Source organism: Maniola jurtina, chromosome 10 (genome assembly GCF_905333055.1).
Source record: "Maniola jurtina chromosome 10, ilManJurt1.1, whole genome shotgun sequence".
Taxonomy (NCBI): Eukaryota; Metazoa; Arthropoda; class Insecta; order Lepidoptera; family Nymphalidae; genus Maniola; species Maniola jurtina.
The window spans coordinates 2204920-2225185 of NC_060038.1; the positions used below are offsets into that span (position 1 = coordinate 2204920).

Consider the following 20266-nt stretch of genomic DNA (forward strand, 5'->3'; position numbering starts at 1 on the left):
TTTGGCTCGTCTTGGCGGGGGCACTGCCGTGCCCCCTGATCCAAGCGGATGAAGTAGCAGCAACAGCTATTTTCGAATATTTCACGTGGAAAGTTGACACTAAATGTATATCTACATTAATATTATAGTTATTAAAGTGCGTCTGTCGGTCTGTCCTTGTGAGTTTTCACGGACCATGCGTTTAATCGATTTGGAAGAGGTATAGATATAGCTTGCTTCCCGGAGACGGATGGGCGGTGGTTGTTACCTACACATTCTACCAAGCTTTGTGAAATAAATCGAAATTGCAAAGGCATACCTGCAACATATACTCGTACATGAATTTCAGCTCTAATAATGATTACTTAATCTTATTATACGCTCCAAATATCATCTTCTTAGAACGAAATTAGGCCCCTAACGCCGGTAAACTAATGGACCATTTCATACAACTTTAGCACTTAGCAAAAGTACGTACTAAATCAGCCCGGCCACCCCAGCCAGAGCTCCCCGTGTCGCCGATCTGTGCCTAACTACAAACAATCGGATCAGCGCGAGAAAACTTTCGCTAACAATCAATATTCAATGTTTAAATATAGACGAACTTCAGCTGAGACTGGTGGTTATCCTAAGACAGACCGCAAACCGGATGTAAAATAAAACATTGTTTTGAATTGTTTATTTCACGTCCCAAAAGTGCCGGTAGTTTTTCCTGTCACGCACTTTTTCTGAACGGAGTCTTTTGTCACGCAGTATTAGAATTCAGACCAGATTCAGAACAGAGACCAGATGGTATGACTCTTGTCCCGTGGAAGCAAGGAAGGTCTCTTTGTGTGTGTATTTATTTTTAACTATGTATAATTACACATCTAAGTATATAAAAGGAAAAGCTGACTGACTGATTGACTGACTGACTGACTGATCTATCAACGCACAGTTAAACTACTACTACAGATCGGATTGAAAAACATACAGATAACTATTACGACGTAGACATCCATTTAGAAAGGATTTTTGAAAATTCAACCGCTAACGAAATAAAATAGGGGTTTGAAATTTGTGTAGTCTACACGGACGAAGTCGCGAGCATAAGCTTGTTTAACGTAAAATAAGTGTAGGTATACCCACTATACTGTATAGTATTACTGTAAAAGTAATCAGAAATTCGCAAAAGAAGATTTGGGTCTGTGGTTAGATTTTAATCCATCAGAATGCACAAAAATATTCGGTGGAATCATGAAAATTCAGTCGAATATGAGTCGAATACTTTCTCATAAGTATGTCTTTTTCGTTTTGAAATACTTACCTACCTTTGTGAAAATTTCAAAGATTCTTAAAATATGATGAGATAGAAAACTTTCTTTTAGACTATGAATGTAATAATACTAATGAAATGTAATAATAAAAACATTATAAAAAAAATACTATTTTGAGTTAGCAATACAAGATTTTGAATACGATTTTGATTTAGCAATTATACAAGTCAGCAATATAAGATTTTGAATTAGCTAATACACAAGTTACAAGCACTTTATGTAGTTTTTAATTTAGCCTATTGCCTTTAGATAATAATATTATATTCCCATGCACGTGTTTTCCTTTAATTTTCTTCTTTGCCTTATTTATTTACTACTCGCAAAGTGTAGGTTTCATAGTCAACTTCATTTCTAAGTATTTTTATTTGATACTAGCTGTACCCGCGACTTCGTTCGCGTGGAATAGTGACCGCGCTTTATATAGCCACGGACGCTCAGGCGCGAGGCGTGTAGTACGTACTCTGTACGTTAAAAATGTTCGCCGTGATTCTTTAAATTGACATAACTTTTTTATTTATGAACCGATTGACATGAAATAAACACTAAATCCTAAGTGAAGCTTACTACAATATATTAGTGAAAACCGTATCTAAATCGAATAAGCCGTTTCTGAGATTAGCGTGCACAAACACACAGACAAACAGACAAACAGACAAACAGACAAACAGACAAAAAAAAATTAATTACAATTTCGGGTTCGGCATCGATATAATAACAACCCCTGCTATTTTTTTTTATCTATTTCCATTGTACAGACACCACTTTTCTACAATTTTATTATATGTATAGATTATTATATACTTTGATACTTTGATATTATTTCAAAGAAATTCTTTATAAAACGTAATAGAGATCGTAACAAGGCCTTAAGGGGATGACCTCAATTTTGTCCTACAGAAATTAATACCTACAGTCCTACGGCGAATTTTGGGTGCTTGGTAAAGTTTCAGCTTATGTAATCGAAAATGCCCTTAAACCATTTAAAATTTTGCAGTAGGTACTTACCTACATGAATTTCAAATCACTTTTTCAGCAACTATACGTACCTACTAATCATTTTTAATTCGATATATAATTATCGAAAGATAAATGTTATTCATCACATTTTAACAATGTTGTAAATGTAAACTAACCTAAATTAACACAATATTTACTTTACGTCAAAAAATATTATAGATGGCATACCTCGTATCGCGACTTACGATCGCAAATATTTACAGAATAAATATATTATACAGAATAATATTGGCGTTACGTTACTAGTTTTACATTAGCCAGTAAATAGTATAGCTTATTTTTATTGGGCGACATCTCGGTCGGTACAGACCACATATTATAAGCAATGCAGGGTAAGCAATGTTCCCTTGTTCCAAGCTAATACCGCGCTGAGTCCAGAAACATAAGATTTTCCACGTAAGTTTTCTATTTAAGTGTACCAAAGGTTAGCGAAAATTAACACATACTTAGCATTGTGTACCCTCCATCATGGTGTAACGAAAACTCTACTGCGGTATTGCCATAAATTGTCACTTTGAATGAGCCAATTACGGCAGTAACCACAGTGGCAAGACCATGCATGACACATACGAACCAATACAAACTGTTGCAATTTACGCTAAATTAGTTGAAGTATCATGTTTTAGAGACCCGAGTTTGTGCAGGCCTCTGTTTTCTTTTTTTTTTAATTACTAGGAACGCATATTCTATGTTTTATCCTTCGTTGTCTAAGGTGTTGTTCCTATAAGAAAGGATTTTCCGAAATTCCACAGAACGCTGTGACGACTCAGTCTCTTATGAATAACTAGCCGATGCCCGCGACTTCGCCCGCGTGGATTAAGGTTTTTCGAAATCCCGTGGGAACTCTTTTATTTTCCGGGACAAAAAGTAGCCTATGTGCTAATCCAGGATATTATCTATCTCCATTCCAAATTTCAGCCAAATCCGTCCAGTAGTTTTTGCGTGAAGGAGTAACAAACATACACACACACACACACACACACACATACAAACTTTCGCCTTTATAATATTAGTGTGATAATAATGGCTGGAAGTTTGCGGTAGTGTACGAAAAAGCTATGACCGTAATATTGAATAAAACCTTCAAGTTTCCATTCTTTATAAAGAGCAGTTTTCAGCAGCGCCGCGGCTTTGTGTGAAGCATCGCACAAAAGCCACAAAAGCTCTCTTGTAACAGCTTTGTAACTGTGTGCTAAGATTGTGACGGAATAGCTAAACTTAAGTTTTCATTCATTCAAAACGCTGGTCTAGCTAAAAGCCTATCTATTATATTATATAAAAACTAGCTACCGTCCGTGGCTTCTTTCCCGAGGGCATAGAATACAATGAATAGATTTTTAATCAAATAAACTTTTACAAGTGCTTTTGAATCGTCAAATAATTTTCCACTTCGTATTTTCGGCATTCCGTAATATCCAGCCTTATCCCTAGTAAATATATAATCTGTGACGGCTTCAGTCACGTGTTTATCGGAGTACTATGCCGTATTTTAAAGGTACAAAATTTCCAACCAAATCCAAATTAGGAACAAATCGGTTAGGCTCGAATCGAGTAACAGTAATAAAAAGGTCTTTTACAAGAGACCTATGTAGATACGGATAGCTAAACTGCTCTAAAGCATTAATTTTTTACTAAGTGTGTATCAGGCATAACACAAAGGGTTTATGCACCTGTTCTCTGATTTTACTGACACTGAAAATCATGCCAAAATGAGTTGTCGTCAAAAAATATGGGGTTTGAAAAAAAAAACTGATGTTTCTGAAAAACTTACTTTTTATTCCAAATCAAAATCATAAAATCAAAGAGTTCCCGCGGGATTTTTAGAAACCTACATCCGTGCGGATGAAGTTACAGACATCGTCTACGAAACGCGGCAGCGAATACGAATCCGCGATCTTTAATTCATGCTTTTGACCATTGTACACCTTATGACTGTCATTTGTTGAAATATAACATAGTGACGTAATAGGGATAGTAACCTAATTACGTAAACTTAAAACTAAGTTACGAGTACATAACTATTCTATCAATCTAACTTCAAATATTAAATCCTAACCAGATCGTACCTACAGTCCACTGGGCGATCTATCGAGACAAATTTAGATACTCTCCCTGGGACATCCGTCCTCGGAAATTTCCCTCCCTGTCCTGGTTCCAGGAAGTACATCTCCCCGTCTCTTTCTAACAGGCAACGATCAATAAGGATTCAGATTGTGAATTCGCTTCGGAATGGTGTGGTAAAGACAGAAACACGTCTTTGAAACGCAACGCGATCCGATGGACCACTGTCACTTTAAGTTTTCTTCTTTTTTTTAACCTGTCTGTTTTTGTGGTGCTTTAAAGTATATACATTATACATACATACATACATAAATAACTCCTGGATAGTCTCTGGTCTGGTCTGGTGGAAGAATACGGCCTCTAGGTGCCACCAAGCGATTCAGCGTTCCGGTATGATGCCGTGTAGAAACCGATAATTTTTTTTATAACATCATACCGGGTGAAATTATAAAATAAATTAAAAAAAATTGACTTTAATAACCACAAACACTAAAAATTATAAAATAATGTAATTTATTACCGAGTATAATATTATGTATACAGGAGTTAATGTAGTTCTATGACAATATTTTTTTGGAGCCGAAGAGACAGGGAAGAGAAAAAAGAACAAACAGAGAATGTAACTGGCAACATCTCTATGTAGATATTTACTATCATCATCATCTCGACCCTTTAGCGGCCCACTACTGAGGTCTCCTCTCAGAATAAGAATGAATGGGCCATAGTTCATTCTGCCCTCGAAACTTTGAGAACGTTGTGTAGTTACTCGCAGGCATGAAGGTTTCCTCGCGATGTTTTTCTTCATCATTAAAGCAAGTGGTATTTAATTAAATCCGAAAAGCAATGGGTGCGTGCCCAGATTGAAACTCGGATCCACCGAATAGGAAGATTAAGTCTTAAGTACTAGGATATTATTGTGACTTTTATTTTTTTATTCAGATACAAGTTAGCCCTTGACTGCAATCTCACCTGGTGGCAAGTGACGATGCAGTCCAAAATGGAAGCGAGCTAACCTGGAAGGGCTATGGCAGTTTTTATTAAACCCATATCCCTTAGATTGGGTATCTACTAGCTAGGATCTAGATTTATTTCAATGAAGCACGCGATGCTTCGTCCATCGGGTCACGTTTCAAGTTTGTATCCATCTTAAGTTGCTAATGATGTTTTATGGTTTGCGTGCTGGGACGTTGCAGATCAGTTTTTATGTTGTTTCAGGGAGAAACTAGTGGAAGTGGTCGGATAGATCGACTTTTTGATTATCTTGGACCGATTTAGAACTTTGCTAAAAAGAAATTGCTTTGACCGAAAAAAGCTTTTATAAATTATTTTGTTAAAAGATGATGATTTATTTTTTTTGTAGGAGCTTTTTGATTTTCCGGGGAAAAATTTGCCTATGTCAATTTCCGGGATGCAAGGTAAATCTGTACCAAATTTTATATAAATCGGTTAAACTGTTGAGTCATGAAAAACTTGACAGCTAGCAGACAGACAGACACACTTGCATTTTTGTAATATTAGTATGTATAATCCGCTAAATTGTAATTCATCCGAGGCTAAATTACATAAATCAATATGCTACAATTAAATCCCGTCAAAGTTAACGTACCATGCATTTTTTTTTGCAAATTTTCTGATGATTTTTTCTTTGATTAGGACTCTACCATAAAAATCTGTTTTATGGTAGAGACCTAATCAAAAGCCACAGAAATAAAGATATTTGAACCTGAATCACATTAAAGAATTTACGTATAGGTAGGTACTTTAATTTTATGGTAATATGGTGCGTTCCAAAAATAATTTAGTTGATGTAACCACGTACCTTAATATTTTACGGGAGTACATGTAAGTAGGTAGGTACCTTCACTTACTTTGATTAATAAAAGGCTCTAGCCCTTCTTTAGCCATAATAAAAAATATTGCCCAAGAGACCATAAATTCGCAAGCTTGGAGTTTATAATATACTTAATATATTCTGTTTATTTAAGAAATGAAAAACTAGGAGTAGGCACCTAATTTCTTATAATAGAATCGCTTAGTTAGATAATACTAGATGATGCCCGCGACTTCATCCCCGTTGATATATGTTTAAAAGAATCCCGGGGGAACTATGGATTGTGTTAATCCCAGGCATAATCAATCACCATTCCAAATAACCAAATCCGTCCAGTAGAAAGCGTGCAGCGTCCAGTGAAAGAAGCCTGAAAGAGTAACACACACACATACACACATATACACTCTCTCTCTCTCTCTGCGTCGTAGGCATTTCTCATTGCTGAGGGTCATGACACCTTCACAGATTTTCTTAGTAATGTGGTAGGCTCCTGATCCTTTCGCATACGACTCGAGTAAGAGTCTCGTCTTTAGGTTTAATTTTATTCAGCTGTCGCTAATGATATTAATGGAGACCGACGACGACTTAACGAACTAAAAGACCAAAATACCGGACCCTCAAAGTCGGTCACCCATCCAGTTATCAACTTGAGTCAACGTTGCTTTATCAGCGTTGTCTACTGATATTATGCGCTGTTACAACTAGGCCACGCTTGCGCTTATATTGTAAAGTTCAAGAAAATGTGGCCCAGCAGTTTGGAATTAAATTAGGTATATTTCGGTAGGAGTTTCTATTTTAGCAAATCTGTTTCATTATTCGACCACAATCATGTTGAATAGTGTACTATGGCCAAACCGCTGGAGCTTGTGCTACTCGAATTTCATACGAGTGTTTAGATTTGGTGATGTTAATGTTTAGTTAAGGTCAATTTCCTCGAACATCACACTCATTAACTTTATTATCTTTGATAGAAATTTTTCTTTCTTTCTTTCTGTTACTATAACAGATCAGTACGTATCTAATACATATAAACTAATCGCTACCATAAAAACTGCTTAAGTACGAGTCGGACTTGCACACGAAAGGTTCCGTACCATCGTACATGATTATATCTTTTTTAATTTTTTTTTTTAATTTACTGAATTGTTATCAATATTTTGTTAAAGCGGCAATAGAAATAAACACATTGTGTGAAAATTTCGCTTCTCTGTCTATTACGGTTCATGAGATACAGCCTGCTGATAGACAGACAGACAACAGAGGTTTAGTAATATAGGGTTTCGTTGGCAACTTTCGGGTACGGAACCCCAAAAATTAATAAAATGTTCTGAAGTGATATGTAATTCATAAGTTTCAAAATACTTACTTGTGGAATTAAAATTATTTCTGTGGTATTATATGAAAGGGTTACTTTTCATTCATTCAATATTTGGCAGATTTCGTTCATGGCAGATTTCATATTGAAGTCAAGATTTCTTGTAAAACTTACGTATCCTTAGTTAAAGATTTATTTGATTGAATAATCAACTCTATGTAAGTATAATATTATAGTGTTTTAGTTTTTTTTACATTCTGATATAAGGTCATAGGTGTGTACTTACCGCTTGTGACCTGAAGGGTAGTGGCGAGGAGACATAGCAGTGACAGCGACAGGTATCCGAGCGAGTTGAGCCAATGTGCCGCGGCCATACTGTATCCTGTTACAGGAATTAACATTTTTAAAACCTAATTAACATTATTAAATATACTGTACCTGTGCGTATTTTGAAACTACATTTTATTACATCGCTCTCTATTGAGTAGTGCAGAAACTAAGGTGTAAAGTTGGGTTCATATCGAAGCGCACTCATTTAAGCATAGCGCCACCTAGACCTTCACAACTGTATTAATATAGCTCGTTTGTGAAAGCATAGATGGCGCTGTATTTATTACTATCATGGCAAAGTGGTTATTGAATTTATTAGGATCATAAACGTAGTTAGGTATAGTAAATGGTTAGAGATTAGTATAAGTAATAAATTAATTGGTATTCCATTTCCTTTAAAATATACAGCTCTATTTATAATAATTCATTTATTTATTGCAAAAAATACACAATATTAATATATAAAAGCGTGCAATATTAATTTTATTAAGGACAATAAAGTACAATAACATAATTTGAATAAAGTCATCGATAATAATTACTATAAAATACAAAACAAAACAAAATAGGTACTACGATTATAAAATGTCAATATGAAATTTTAAAAACAAATAAAAAATATGTTAAAATAGGTTAGGTACCATATCGTCAGCATGTGTGATTGCGCCGCGGCTGTCCGCTGCCCACCACGAATCACCTATTAACCGGAAAATCATCAATCAATCATTTTTAATCATTATCGAGTATTTATTCATCCAAGTCACTATCTTAATATCAGTCATATATTCCGGAAACTTATACTTAGAGTTTTAATCCATACTTCCATACTAATAATATTATAAATGCGAAAGTGTGTCTGTCTGTCTGTCTGCTAGCTTTTCACGACCCAACAGTTTAACCGATTCTGACGAAAGGTACCGAGTTATCTTATATCCCGGAAACTGACATAGGCTACTTTTTATCCCGGAAAATTAAAGAGTTCCGACGGGATTCCTAAAGACCCATCCGCTTAACCGATTTATACGAAAGGTACCGAGAGAACTTGCGTCTCTGTAGGTGATTGACATAGGCAAATTTTTATCCCGGAAAATCAATCAGTTCCCATGGGATCTTTAAAAACGTAAATCCACGCGGACAAATAATTATTAATATTATGCCTTGAAAAACTGAGGGAACTTTGAAGTGCTAAGCAATGCTTAGTTTGTTACATGTTCTACCTAAAATTAGTGTTTTTAATAATAATCTGATAAAGACAGACTGGCAAACTTTCATATTTATGATATTAAAACAGTATGGATTCAAACAATTATACGAAAAAACAAGTAATAACTAATAGGAAATCTTTTCGTGTATTTTCTTTGACCTGCTAAGTCGATCAGACAGAAATTGACTGAAGGCAATCAGAATTTGCCGGTTCGTTGCATCGTGCGACTGACTGCGTAGCCGGCGTAGCGTAGAAGCTACGCGCGCCGCTACGAATGATGCTACGGATTTTTTACTTTATGATTGCCCAAAAAAAGGAGAATAATAAAATTAAATAATTTATGTGTTTGTTGTATGTATTATGTAAGTATGTATGTAAGTTTTTTATTCGACCATAACTTCTCAATACCCGACTAGATTTAGACGTATCTTTAGAATCCTGGCATCATCCAGTGTGACCTGGCTATATTTTATTTTTTTGAAAATATGGTATATGGCAGGCCAGTGTGTTTTTTATTTTAAGGATTCCGTACCCAAAGGGTAAAAACGGAGCCCAATTCTGCTGTCACTCTGCTGTCTGTCAGTCTATCTGTCACACACAGGTCTCTAGCACGTAGATTTAATGAGTTACAAACCTAAAATTTTGGTATTTGATGTAGAACGTTGGCTAAAAATTATTGAATCAGATATTCAATTAAATTATTTTTCAGGAAAGCTCCCAAAGGAGCTGAAAAAAAAAATCCTAGTAGGTATATGGGGTATCCTTGTTTAGAACTCATTGAGTGAAGTACGAATATATTTTTTATTTTTTTATCTTACAAAATAAGAAAATTCAGGGTTTCATATCATCGCACGTAGGTTTCTTGACAGTCGCGACAGGCAGACAGACAGACAACAAAGTGATCCTATTAGGGTTTCTTTTTTCCTTTTGAGCTAATGGTCCTTAAAAAAGCATTATTTTATCAACCTTTAGCCCTTTTAGCCAATCTTGCACTCAATTTCTTACGATTGTTATACATATTTTGTCAGAAGAGACTATATATTTTTTGACAAAATAACGACGCTATTTAAAAATTCGATAGATTATTGATTTTTATTTATTAATCTCAGCCATTAAAGGCATAAAAGCAGCTCTGTACTAGTATGAGACCGCATGAATAATTCTCAATTGCAATGCAGCAAGCAGTACTGTCTGCGTAATTACCCCTCAACAGCAGCGCTCAAACTGCCCCGGGCTTCAAAATAATAATATGTGAAACAAATAACAGACTCATTGATAAACACCTACGTTTTTTTGGAGCCAGCTTAGCGACATATTATAATGTAAATAACGGGCAGATAACCACAATCAAAAACACTCTAAGTTCAATTCGAAAACATAGTTTCATTTGCGATTGGTTGGAATACAAAATGGTTAACGCCACTGATATTTTTGTCTCTGTCATTTGTATGAGATTGCGTAACAGAGGGAGCCCTATACTAACTTCTTTCCATGAGTAGAGTATATAACTATTGTAAGTATTTGAGAGCGCCTGAATAATTCTCAATTGCATGCAGCAGTGGCACTGTACGCCGTGCATTGCCATTGTCTGCATAATTACCCCTGTGTCTCGCGTCCAAATAGCCCAACCTTTATAATACGAATATGTAGAATACACTGATAATGATTACTCATTACACTTTTTGTATGCTCGGACTTTATAGGTATTTAAAATTATCACGTACCTAGTTTAAATTCCTCGGACACGTATGGAGCGATTTGCTTCCTCGTTTCTAATCCGAACCGCTAGGATATGGAACACCCTTCCGGCATCAGTTTTCCTTTCCACTTTTAATATGGGTACCTTCAAGTCAAGAGTAAATAGGCAACTTCTAGGCAAGCGCGCTCCATCTTAGGCTGTATCATCACTTGCTAGCAGGTCTGATTGCAGCCAAGCGCTTGTCTATAAAAAAACAGTTTACACATTCCGGAGTTTCAATTTAAGGAAATGTTGGAAGGACTTGCACCTATTTATACATCTGTGCGAAGCTTAGCTCGTCAATAAATAATAAAACATAAAAAAATAAAACCGGCTAATTGCGAGTCAGACTCGCGCACCGAGGGTTCCGTATTTCTCTCGGGTATTTTTTCCGACATTTTGCGCGATAAATCAAAAACTATTATGCATAAAAATAAAGAAAAACCTATTTTAGAATGAACAGGTAAAAGCCCACTTGGTATAGTTATCTTACTTTGAAAACTGAAATTGATTGCTGTAACCACAAATTCGTGGTTTTCAGATTTATTCCTTTACTTGTGCTATAAGTCCTACCTACCTGCCAAATTTCATGATTCTAGGTCGGGAAGTACCCTATAGGGTTTCTCGACAGACACGACGGACGGACAGACAGATAGACAACAAAGTGATCCTATAAGGGGTTCGGTTTTTCCGTGAACCTTAAAAAGGTTAAATTTAATTTACAATATCGCATCTGTAAATTCATTTGAAAGTCCTCCGCATAGCCGGCAGTAAGTAGGTAAGTTACTTCCAAAACTTCATCAAGATATTTAATTAGAGGAGCGCCTTCCTGGCGTTTGAAATTCCGTTTATTACATTCCTTGATGTTCTTCTTTCAGCTATCTTTCAGCAGGTAGATAGGTATAAAGATGATGCGTTACTTTGTAGGTAATATGGTTGTAGTTTGACACATTTTTAGGGTCCCATACCTCACAAGGAAAAAAGGAACCCTTATAGGATCACTTTGTTGTCTGTTCGTCTGTCGTCTCTGTCAAAAAAACGTACAGGGTAGGTACTTTACACTAACCTACAATCATGAAATTTTGGCAGTTAGGTAGGTTTTATAGAACTAGTAAAGGAAAAATCGGAAAACCGTGAATTTGTGGATAACATCACACAAAAAAATGTGTTCTCCCTTCACCGTTAAAGCAAGTGATATTTAATTGCTCAAAACGCACATAACTCCGAAAAGTGCGAGGTGCATGCCCGGGATTGAACCCCCGATTTTCCGAATAGGAGGCTGACGTCTTAATCGCTAAGCTATTATCGCTTCGAAACTTATTATCCTGGAAAATAAAATCTGTCACAAGAGAACCCTAATCCAAGCGAAAGAAGTCGCGGGCATCATCGCTTCGATACTTATTATCCTGGAAAAGCCGGCCAAGTGCGAGTCAGACTCGCGCACTGAGGGTTCCGTACTCGGGTATTTTTCCTAACATTTTGCACGATAAATCAAAAACTATCATACATAAAAATAAATAAAAATCTGTTTTAGAATGTATACGTAAAGCCCTTTCATATGATACCCCTTGGTTCCGTTTTTCCTTTTGAGGTACGGAACCGTAAAAATCAAAGATTTCCCACGGGATTTTGAAAAATCCTGTAATATGTAGGTTGCTTACGCGTTGAATTTGAACAAAAGGCGATACAAAATTATTTAGGTTAGATTAAGAAATATCTGTAAGACAATAGCTTATAAGATTTTATTATAATTAATGTTAGTCCATAAGAAGAGTCGATCATAAGCCTCCACCAATTAAAGACGTCACCTACAACGCCTCTCCATCATTTTAACATCACCAAAAGATTTAATATTTCAATCCAAATCCACGCGAAAGAAGTCGCAGGCATCAGCTAGTTCTAATACATAAAGATGAAAGTGGCTTTGTAATTCGCCGCATCAAGCCGTGGAGCGCCAGATGAAGTAGCTCGAGTGGTCTATATTGAGTTAGTGAGTCTAATCGATACGCTTTGTGCTGTGAAGGTTTGTCACGACCATCTTGTTCTTTATCTAGGTACTCGTTTCTACATTTTCTTCTTGATTTGTGGTGGTTTGTTTTAAATCAATATCCATCCATACTAATGCAATTATAAATGCAAAAGTGTGTCTGTCTGACTGTCTGTCTGTCTGCTACCTTTTTACGGCCCAACAGTTTAACCGATTCTGACGAAATTGGTACAGGGTTAGCTTATATCCCGAGGAGGACCATAGGCTACTTTTCATCCCGGAAAATCAAAGATTTCCCACGGGATTCTTAAAAACCCGTCCGCTTCAAAAAATCGGTTGATTTGTATGAAATTTGGTACTGAGGTAGCTTGCGTCCCTGTAATTGACATAGGCAAATTTTTATCCCGGAAAATCTAACAGTTCCCAGGGGATCTATAAAGACCTAAATCCACACGGACGAAGTCGCGGCCATCCTCTAGTCTTAAATATAAAATTGTCAGTGTGTGTTTAAAGTATGCATCTGAATACTAATATTATAAATGCGAAAGTGTTCGTTTGTCCTTCAATCACGCCGCAACGGAGCCACGGATTGGCATGATTTTTTGCATGGATGTAGTTAAAACTTGGAGAGTGACATAAGCTACATTTTATCCCGGAAAATCAAGTTCCCACGGGATTTTAAAAACCTAAATCCACGCGGACGAAGCCGTGGGCATTAGATAGCGTACGAATAAATATCAATAGGTTATAGATTAGAATAATGGCGAATACAATACCAGATAAGTCGACATATAGACGTGCGATACTCGGGTCAGGCGACAGCATTAGCATTTAAATGGAAGAGTTCCCGGGCCGATACGTCGCGATTTATTTGTACTTACTTGCCACTTTATACTTACCTAATGTTTTGGTTTAATCTTTGAGCAAAAATCACTAGCCAAAGATAATTAGGTTATACAAGTGTAAATTCAAAATTTATAAAACCCCCGACAAGTGAAGGTTACAGTAACTAGAAAAGATCTAATAACTTTCAAACGGTTGAACCGTTTTTCTTGGATTATAGCTAACACTTTCGATCAAACCACCTTTCAAACAAAAAAAAACTAAATTAAAATCGGTTCATTAGTTTAAGAGATACGATACCACAGACAGATACACAGATACACACGTCAAACTTATAACAACCCTCTTTTTGGGTCGGGGGATAAAAAGGGGCGCCCATCCCATATACCCATACCATATCAAAATACAAGGAAAAGCTGACTGACTGATCTATCTTACGAACAGCGCAAACTACTGAACGGATCGGTCTGAAATTTAGGCATGTAGCAATTATGACGTCGACATCCGCTAAGGAAGGATTTTTGAAAATTCAACGCCTAAGGGGGCAAAATAGGGGTTTGAAATTTGTGTAGTACACGCGGACGAAGTCGGGAGCATAAGTAAGTTATAAATATGGGTAGTGCTATTTGGTGTTGAACAACTAGGATTTGCCGGGATAAAAAGTATCTAGTAAGTAGTCTATGATGTAAACTATCTCTGTACCAAGTAGATGATACCCGCAACTTCGTCCATGTGGGTAAAGATTTCTTGAAACCGAGTGGGAACTTTTGATTTTTTTTTTTTCATAATTACTGTCTATCTTTGCTGTACCTATTCTACTCCCTTTACAACCTCTCGCACTGCCAAGGGTCACTGGTAGAGATCTCTTATAGAGATAAGTGCTTCCCTGTCCACTTTTTCTTTCTTTTTATTTATATTGTTACAACTTTCTGGTACAAATAAATAAACAAAATTTTTCGGGACCAAAAGTAGCCTGTTGTTGTGTCCTTGCCCGAAATGCAAGTTATCTCTGCACCATCGGTTAAACGGACGGGGTGTGTAAGCTAGCAGACCGACAGACAGATAGACAGACATGCTTACATACTTTCGTATTTATAATATTAGTAAATAATAAGGATTATGTGATATATTGCAGAAGGTACAATGAGTAACGAGAGTGTTCACATGGAGTGTACCAATCTAGGTTAATCAGCGTGAAGGTCTCAGCTTGCTTAAACGCTAAGAGGCTATAGTCGTAAGAGCTTACGTTTTAGGCACACAGCTCCAATTAACCTTATAACTGAGAAATAGGTACTGTACTTTGCAATGCTCCCAATTTCTCAACTCAGGTGCATTTTTAACCCCCGACCCAAAAAGAGGGGTGTTATAAGTTTGACGTGTGTATCTGTGTGTCTGTGTATCTGAGTATCTGTCTGTGGCACCGTAGCGCCTAAACTAATGAACCGATTTTAATTTAGTTTTTTTTGTTTGAAAGGTGGCTTGATCGAGAGTGTTCTTAGCTATAATCCATGAAAATCGGTTTAGCCGTTTGAAAGTTATCAGCTCTTTTCTAGTTACTGTAACTATCACTTGTCGGGGGTGCTATAAATTTTTAATTTACACTTATAATTTCAATGTCTATAGCTTTTATGGTGCCACAGTATAAGAAAAGTTATCTGTCATCTGGCAAAACTAGTTTTACGAGACATTTCCACGTGGTTAATAGCCTTATGGTGACAGAAGAGTCGGCTCATTTTTTGCACAAAGGATCAGCCTGGTGATCCAGTGCGGAAATGCAGTCAGTATTCTTGGCCCCATTCCACGCGACCATGATATGTGCAGTAATTAGAAAAGGTTAATTTTAAATCTTAATTGAATATTTTCAATTAAATAAAAATGAAATCTAACTAAGTAGGTACTTTTATCATAACACATCACATACATCTGTGACTTTAATTAATGATGCCGGAGATTTCATCCACGAGATGTAGGTTTTAAATATTCCGTGGAAAGTCTAATATTCTGGAATGTAAGTTGCCTCTGTACCTTTCGGATGGGCCGTGAAAAGACAAGAAAACTTGAATTTCTTGTCTTTAAGAGCATTAAATATAGAAGGAAGTATGAAAATATACTTAGGTAAAATGTTTTTGAAACCCCCAACAAAATTCAACCGTTTAAGAAATTATTGCTTAGGTAGGTACCTATGGAACTACCTAATAAAACGTTGGATGGGCCATCAATCGAGTCATGGCGGCACTTCGCATTAGGAAAGGGTACGGCAGTTTTATACAGCACCACTATAAAACACGAATATAAAACTCTATGGAAAGTAACTTGGCAGGACTTTACTGGAGGCAAGGTAAGTTTTCCAACATTTAGCAAAAGTATTTTCGTAGATATTTAACTTCCCGTATCACGAAGACTGAGCTTTCTTATGAGATGGAGAGAGCTATGCTTGGACTCTACATGATCAGATCAGAAATGAGGAGATGCGTAGGATAACCAGAGTAACCGACTTAGCTAAGCGGGTGGCGAAGATGAAGTGGCAATGGGCAGGGCACATAGTTCGAAAAACCGATAGATGTTGAGGTCCCGAGGTGCTGAAAAGGCAACCTCGCACTGGAAAGCGCAGCGTTGAAAATCCTCCCACTACGTAAAAGGTCGACATTGGGAGTCGCAGGGAGCCGCTGGATTCAGGCGGCGCAAGACCGTGCCGTGTGGAAGTCCCTACAAGAGACCTATGTCCAGCAGTAGACGTGTATCGCTTGATACACGATGTGTTGAAGACCTGGAGAGTGAGCAATAACAACACAGTTTATGCTAGTTTTATCTTGAGAAATCAAAGAGTTTCCACAGGATTTTTTAAAAACCTGAATCTAGGCTGATGAAATTGCGGACACCATCTCGTTACTAATAATAATAATAATTAGCTTATCTATTCCAGGACTTCCTTGTATAGATCAGTATATTGTAAAAATGTATAGGCAAGTAGGTATGTCCAATTCCGACATCAACGGTATTTCCCCTTCCTTTGGAACAATTCATCAATGCTTATAACTAATCCATCCTATCCATACTACTTAATATTAATAATTAATAGTCCATACCTACCCATCTGCCTGTATTTATCTGTCTGCTCCTAGCCGTCCGACACGTGCTAGTTTCACGGCCGATCCGTTTAACAGATTTTCGAAGAAATTAGGTACAAGAATAGCTTTCATTCCAGGGATGTACAAGAGGGTCAAAAAATATTTTGACCCATAAAAATAAAAAAACCCCACAGGATTTAAAAAAAACCTAAATCCACGAGCATGAAGTCACGGGTATCATAATATAGCAAATTAACGTTGGCTTATATATCCCCGCTCCTACTTCCTAGGAGCTTTGTATTTATAGAAGAAAGCATAAAGCAAAATAATGAAGTCTCTTATAGCAAAATTTTGTTGATACAAAAATAACTAAGTGTCCAATAAGTACTTTCAAAATTCTTTAGATATAAGAATTGCAAGATAAGATAATAATACCCTCAAAGGACAAATTGCGAAATGATATTAGCGAAGCTCTGAGCTAACATTTCGAATGTTGCCATTCGCCTTCTGCATGCACGACGTCTTAGAGCACGGGAGCATACATAACCTTGTCTCAACCAGAATCCACGGAGATGAAAATCAATAGCACTTTCAGATGACTCTCCACTTTTCAGTTAAATAGTTTATATAATGTCGGGGTTTGTTGACAGTGGACGTTTTCTTATCAGCTCGATACGCCTCCGCCCTACGGATACCACGCCCTCGGACACGGATGCTGCGTGGACCTCGTCTCAAATATCTTGACATAACCTGTATGTTATTTCAATTTTAAGAGTGGAATATGCAATTAAGGGACTTACCCGCGATAACGAGGTCCCAGTTTGGGCGCCATTTATCGCGTGATGGTGTCGCGGGAAAACGGAACGATAAGTCCGTACGCGGCAAAGGCCAGCGCGCGACTGCCGTGTCCGCGTAGCGCTTGCGTGCGTGCGACTGGCGCAGGCGTAAAACTACCCGCGATTTGTTTTGCTCTCCAAGTTTATCGTTGCAAGAAAATGAGATTACAGCCTGCTATATATGCGACACGCTGCGAGGCATTCCAATGAACGTGGGAACTTCATGTGGTATTTATTGGGGTTGTATCTCTGAATCGTTTAAGGGCGTCGTTTGGGGATGTAGGCCGTGAGCCGCAAAGCTTTTATTTATAGAGCAAAATAATAAATGTTATATTTTTATCTAGGTACTTACTTATCGTATGTTTAAATTTTAAGTTTATGGTTATCTCAATGTAGGATTTTATGCATTTATATCTTTTGAATTTCTCAGGCATCACCTAGTCATTCTTAGTCTATTATTATAATGCATGCATCTGTGCTTCTTTGCATTTTAGTACTCAAGTACTAAAATGTATGTAAAGTCTGTATATAGATGTGCACTTTAAACAAAATTCATTATGTAAACCTAGCCTGTGTGTAAGTAATGTAGTAAGTATATGAATTATCATCATCATCATCTCAACCCATCTATGTAGTCTGTCCCGGGTCTCTTCGCAGATTGATAAGGATTTAAGCTAAGGTCCACCATGCTGGCCAAGTATGGATTCGCAGACTTCACACACCTTTGAGAACATAGAGAACTCTCAGCTTCTTTCACCGTTAAATCAAGTAATAGGTACTAAAAAAGGCTCTAAATTTTGACAAGTTAGAACTACGTGCCCGAGATCGAACCCTCTGAATAGGAGGAGGAAATGTTAACCACTACGCTATCACAGCTTTTTAGGTACCTACATGTAGAGACACTATAGAGCTAGGTATAGGTACTTAATTTTATTAGTAACTAGAGAATGCCCACGGCTTCGCCCGCGTGGATTTCGATTTTGTAAATCCCGTAGGAACCTTTTGATTTTCCGGAATAAAAAGTAGCCTATGTCCTTCCCCGGGATGTATCCCAAGTCTGTACCTTTCATTAAAATCGGTTCAGCGGTTGGGCCGTGAAAACGTAGCAGACAGACAGACAGACAGACAGATAGACAGACAGACACACTTTCGCTTTATAATATTAGTATGGATTTTAAAACATAATGAACAAAAATCTTTCAAATACGAGTCGGACTCGCACATATAGGATTCCGTGCCATCACATCTACATAACACTTTTTAATTTTACTAAATTTTCATGGCGGCCATTTTGTTTTATTATTTGTTGTTATAGAGGCAATAGAAATATATATTCCGTAAAAATTTCAACTCTCTACCAATTTCAGAAGATACAGCCCGCTGACAGACAGACGGACTGATGGACAGCGGACGCTTAGTAACAGGGTTCCATTAGCATCTATCAAATTACGGAACTCTACAAAGAAACGATAAATAGGTAAGCCTAAAGATCCTATGTACCTATCTGCTACGCACTATTTCAATATAGGTAAGTAGGAACCTAGGTATATCTTTATGTAAGCTGATAAAAAGAAATTCTTGGCTTTTTGGCATCACGTTCTCAACCTCGCTCACTCTGAACAGATAATATAAAATACTGCAGCAAATATGTGTAAGTTGGTTAGCTCGCATGGAATTTCAATGAGCCAGCGACTTTTAACAACAATATTTAATAAACAAATAGGTACAAAAATCTAATAGTAAAAATTATCCAGGACTCTTATTATATAATAAACTTACTACATCGCAGAATCTTGAAAGAAAAATTTCACCCTAATAGAGAGCCATGCGTAAAATAATCTTACATACCACAGAAAGACAGACCAATACGTCCTAATAATATGATAGCCAATTCTGGAGAAAATTTCAACTCTACCTATTTTATTGAACTAACATCACAAAATTAAATGAATTATTGTACAAAAAAAATACAACATTTAGGCTTAGGTACTACCTAGGTCAGAATAATAATATTATAATTCCATTTACAGGCGGTTCACGAGATAATGACGTATCCCGCTGACAGACAAACGGACGGACGACATCGACAAACGGATGAACGGTCGGATAGCGGAGGCTTAAGAATAGGGTCCCGTAAGGACCCTTCGGGTACGGAACCCTGAAAATGAAAACTTGGAAAAAATAGGTAGGTAGCTTGGTAGACTACACAGCTACCTGTTAGCTGTGTAGGTAAATAAATATGAACAAGAGAACTTCTGGATTCTTTAGTGACATCTATATGTTGTACCTACTTAGTACTGCGTTATAAACTGGAATGTAACTTCTGAGCTTCTTCCGAGTTCTGACATGGTTCTGACCAGTTCTGACACACCGTTTGTGTCTTTGTCAATTAACCGACTTCAAAAAAGGAGGAGGTTCTCAACACAGAGTAGGTACATTTGGTTCTCAATATTCGTCGGAATCTTTTTTAACCGACTTCAAAAAAGTAGGAGGTTCTCTATTGGACTGTATTTCTTTTTTTTAAATTGATGACACGGAAATTCTTGGTCCTTTTTGTCTTTGATTGATGATTGAAATCTTTGAAATTATTGTTTTCAGTGGTGCCATCTTATTTAGGTTTATTGCCCTAGATTTAGGGCTGAACGAACAGGATAATTCTTAGACAACGAATTTAGGGTAGTTTTTGGAACTATTTGTTCCAAACTGTTAGTGTATTTATCTTACAAAATCTGCTCTAACTC

The 20266-nt window shown here is 36.9% G+C and overlaps 1 protein-coding gene across 7 annotated transcripts in view; it reads right to left on the minus strand.

Annotated features, from left to right (window-relative positions):
* The window catches only part of LOC123868804 (dorsal-ventral patterning tolloid-like protein 1), a 95269-nt gene extending 77694 nt beyond the window's left edge, over window positions 1-17575 (minus strand). For 6 of the 7 annotated variants that reach the window (XM_045911414.1, XM_045911412.1, XM_045911416.1 and 3 more), the window contains exons 1-3: window positions 17490-17575; window positions 8491-8546; window positions 7806-7901 (exon numbers count right to left, since the gene is read on the minus strand). In XM_045911414.1, the coding sequence (XP_045767370.1) occupies window positions 7806-7893 (88 nt within the window). In that variant the 5' untranslated portion in view covers window positions 7894-7901; window positions 8491-8546; window positions 17490-17575. The remainder of the gene's footprint in view (window positions 1-7805; window positions 7902-8490; window positions 8547-17489) is intronic. The other variant, XM_045911413.1, reaches the window with a different exon arrangement.
* Between the last annotated feature and the right edge of the window lie 2691 nt (window positions 17576-20266).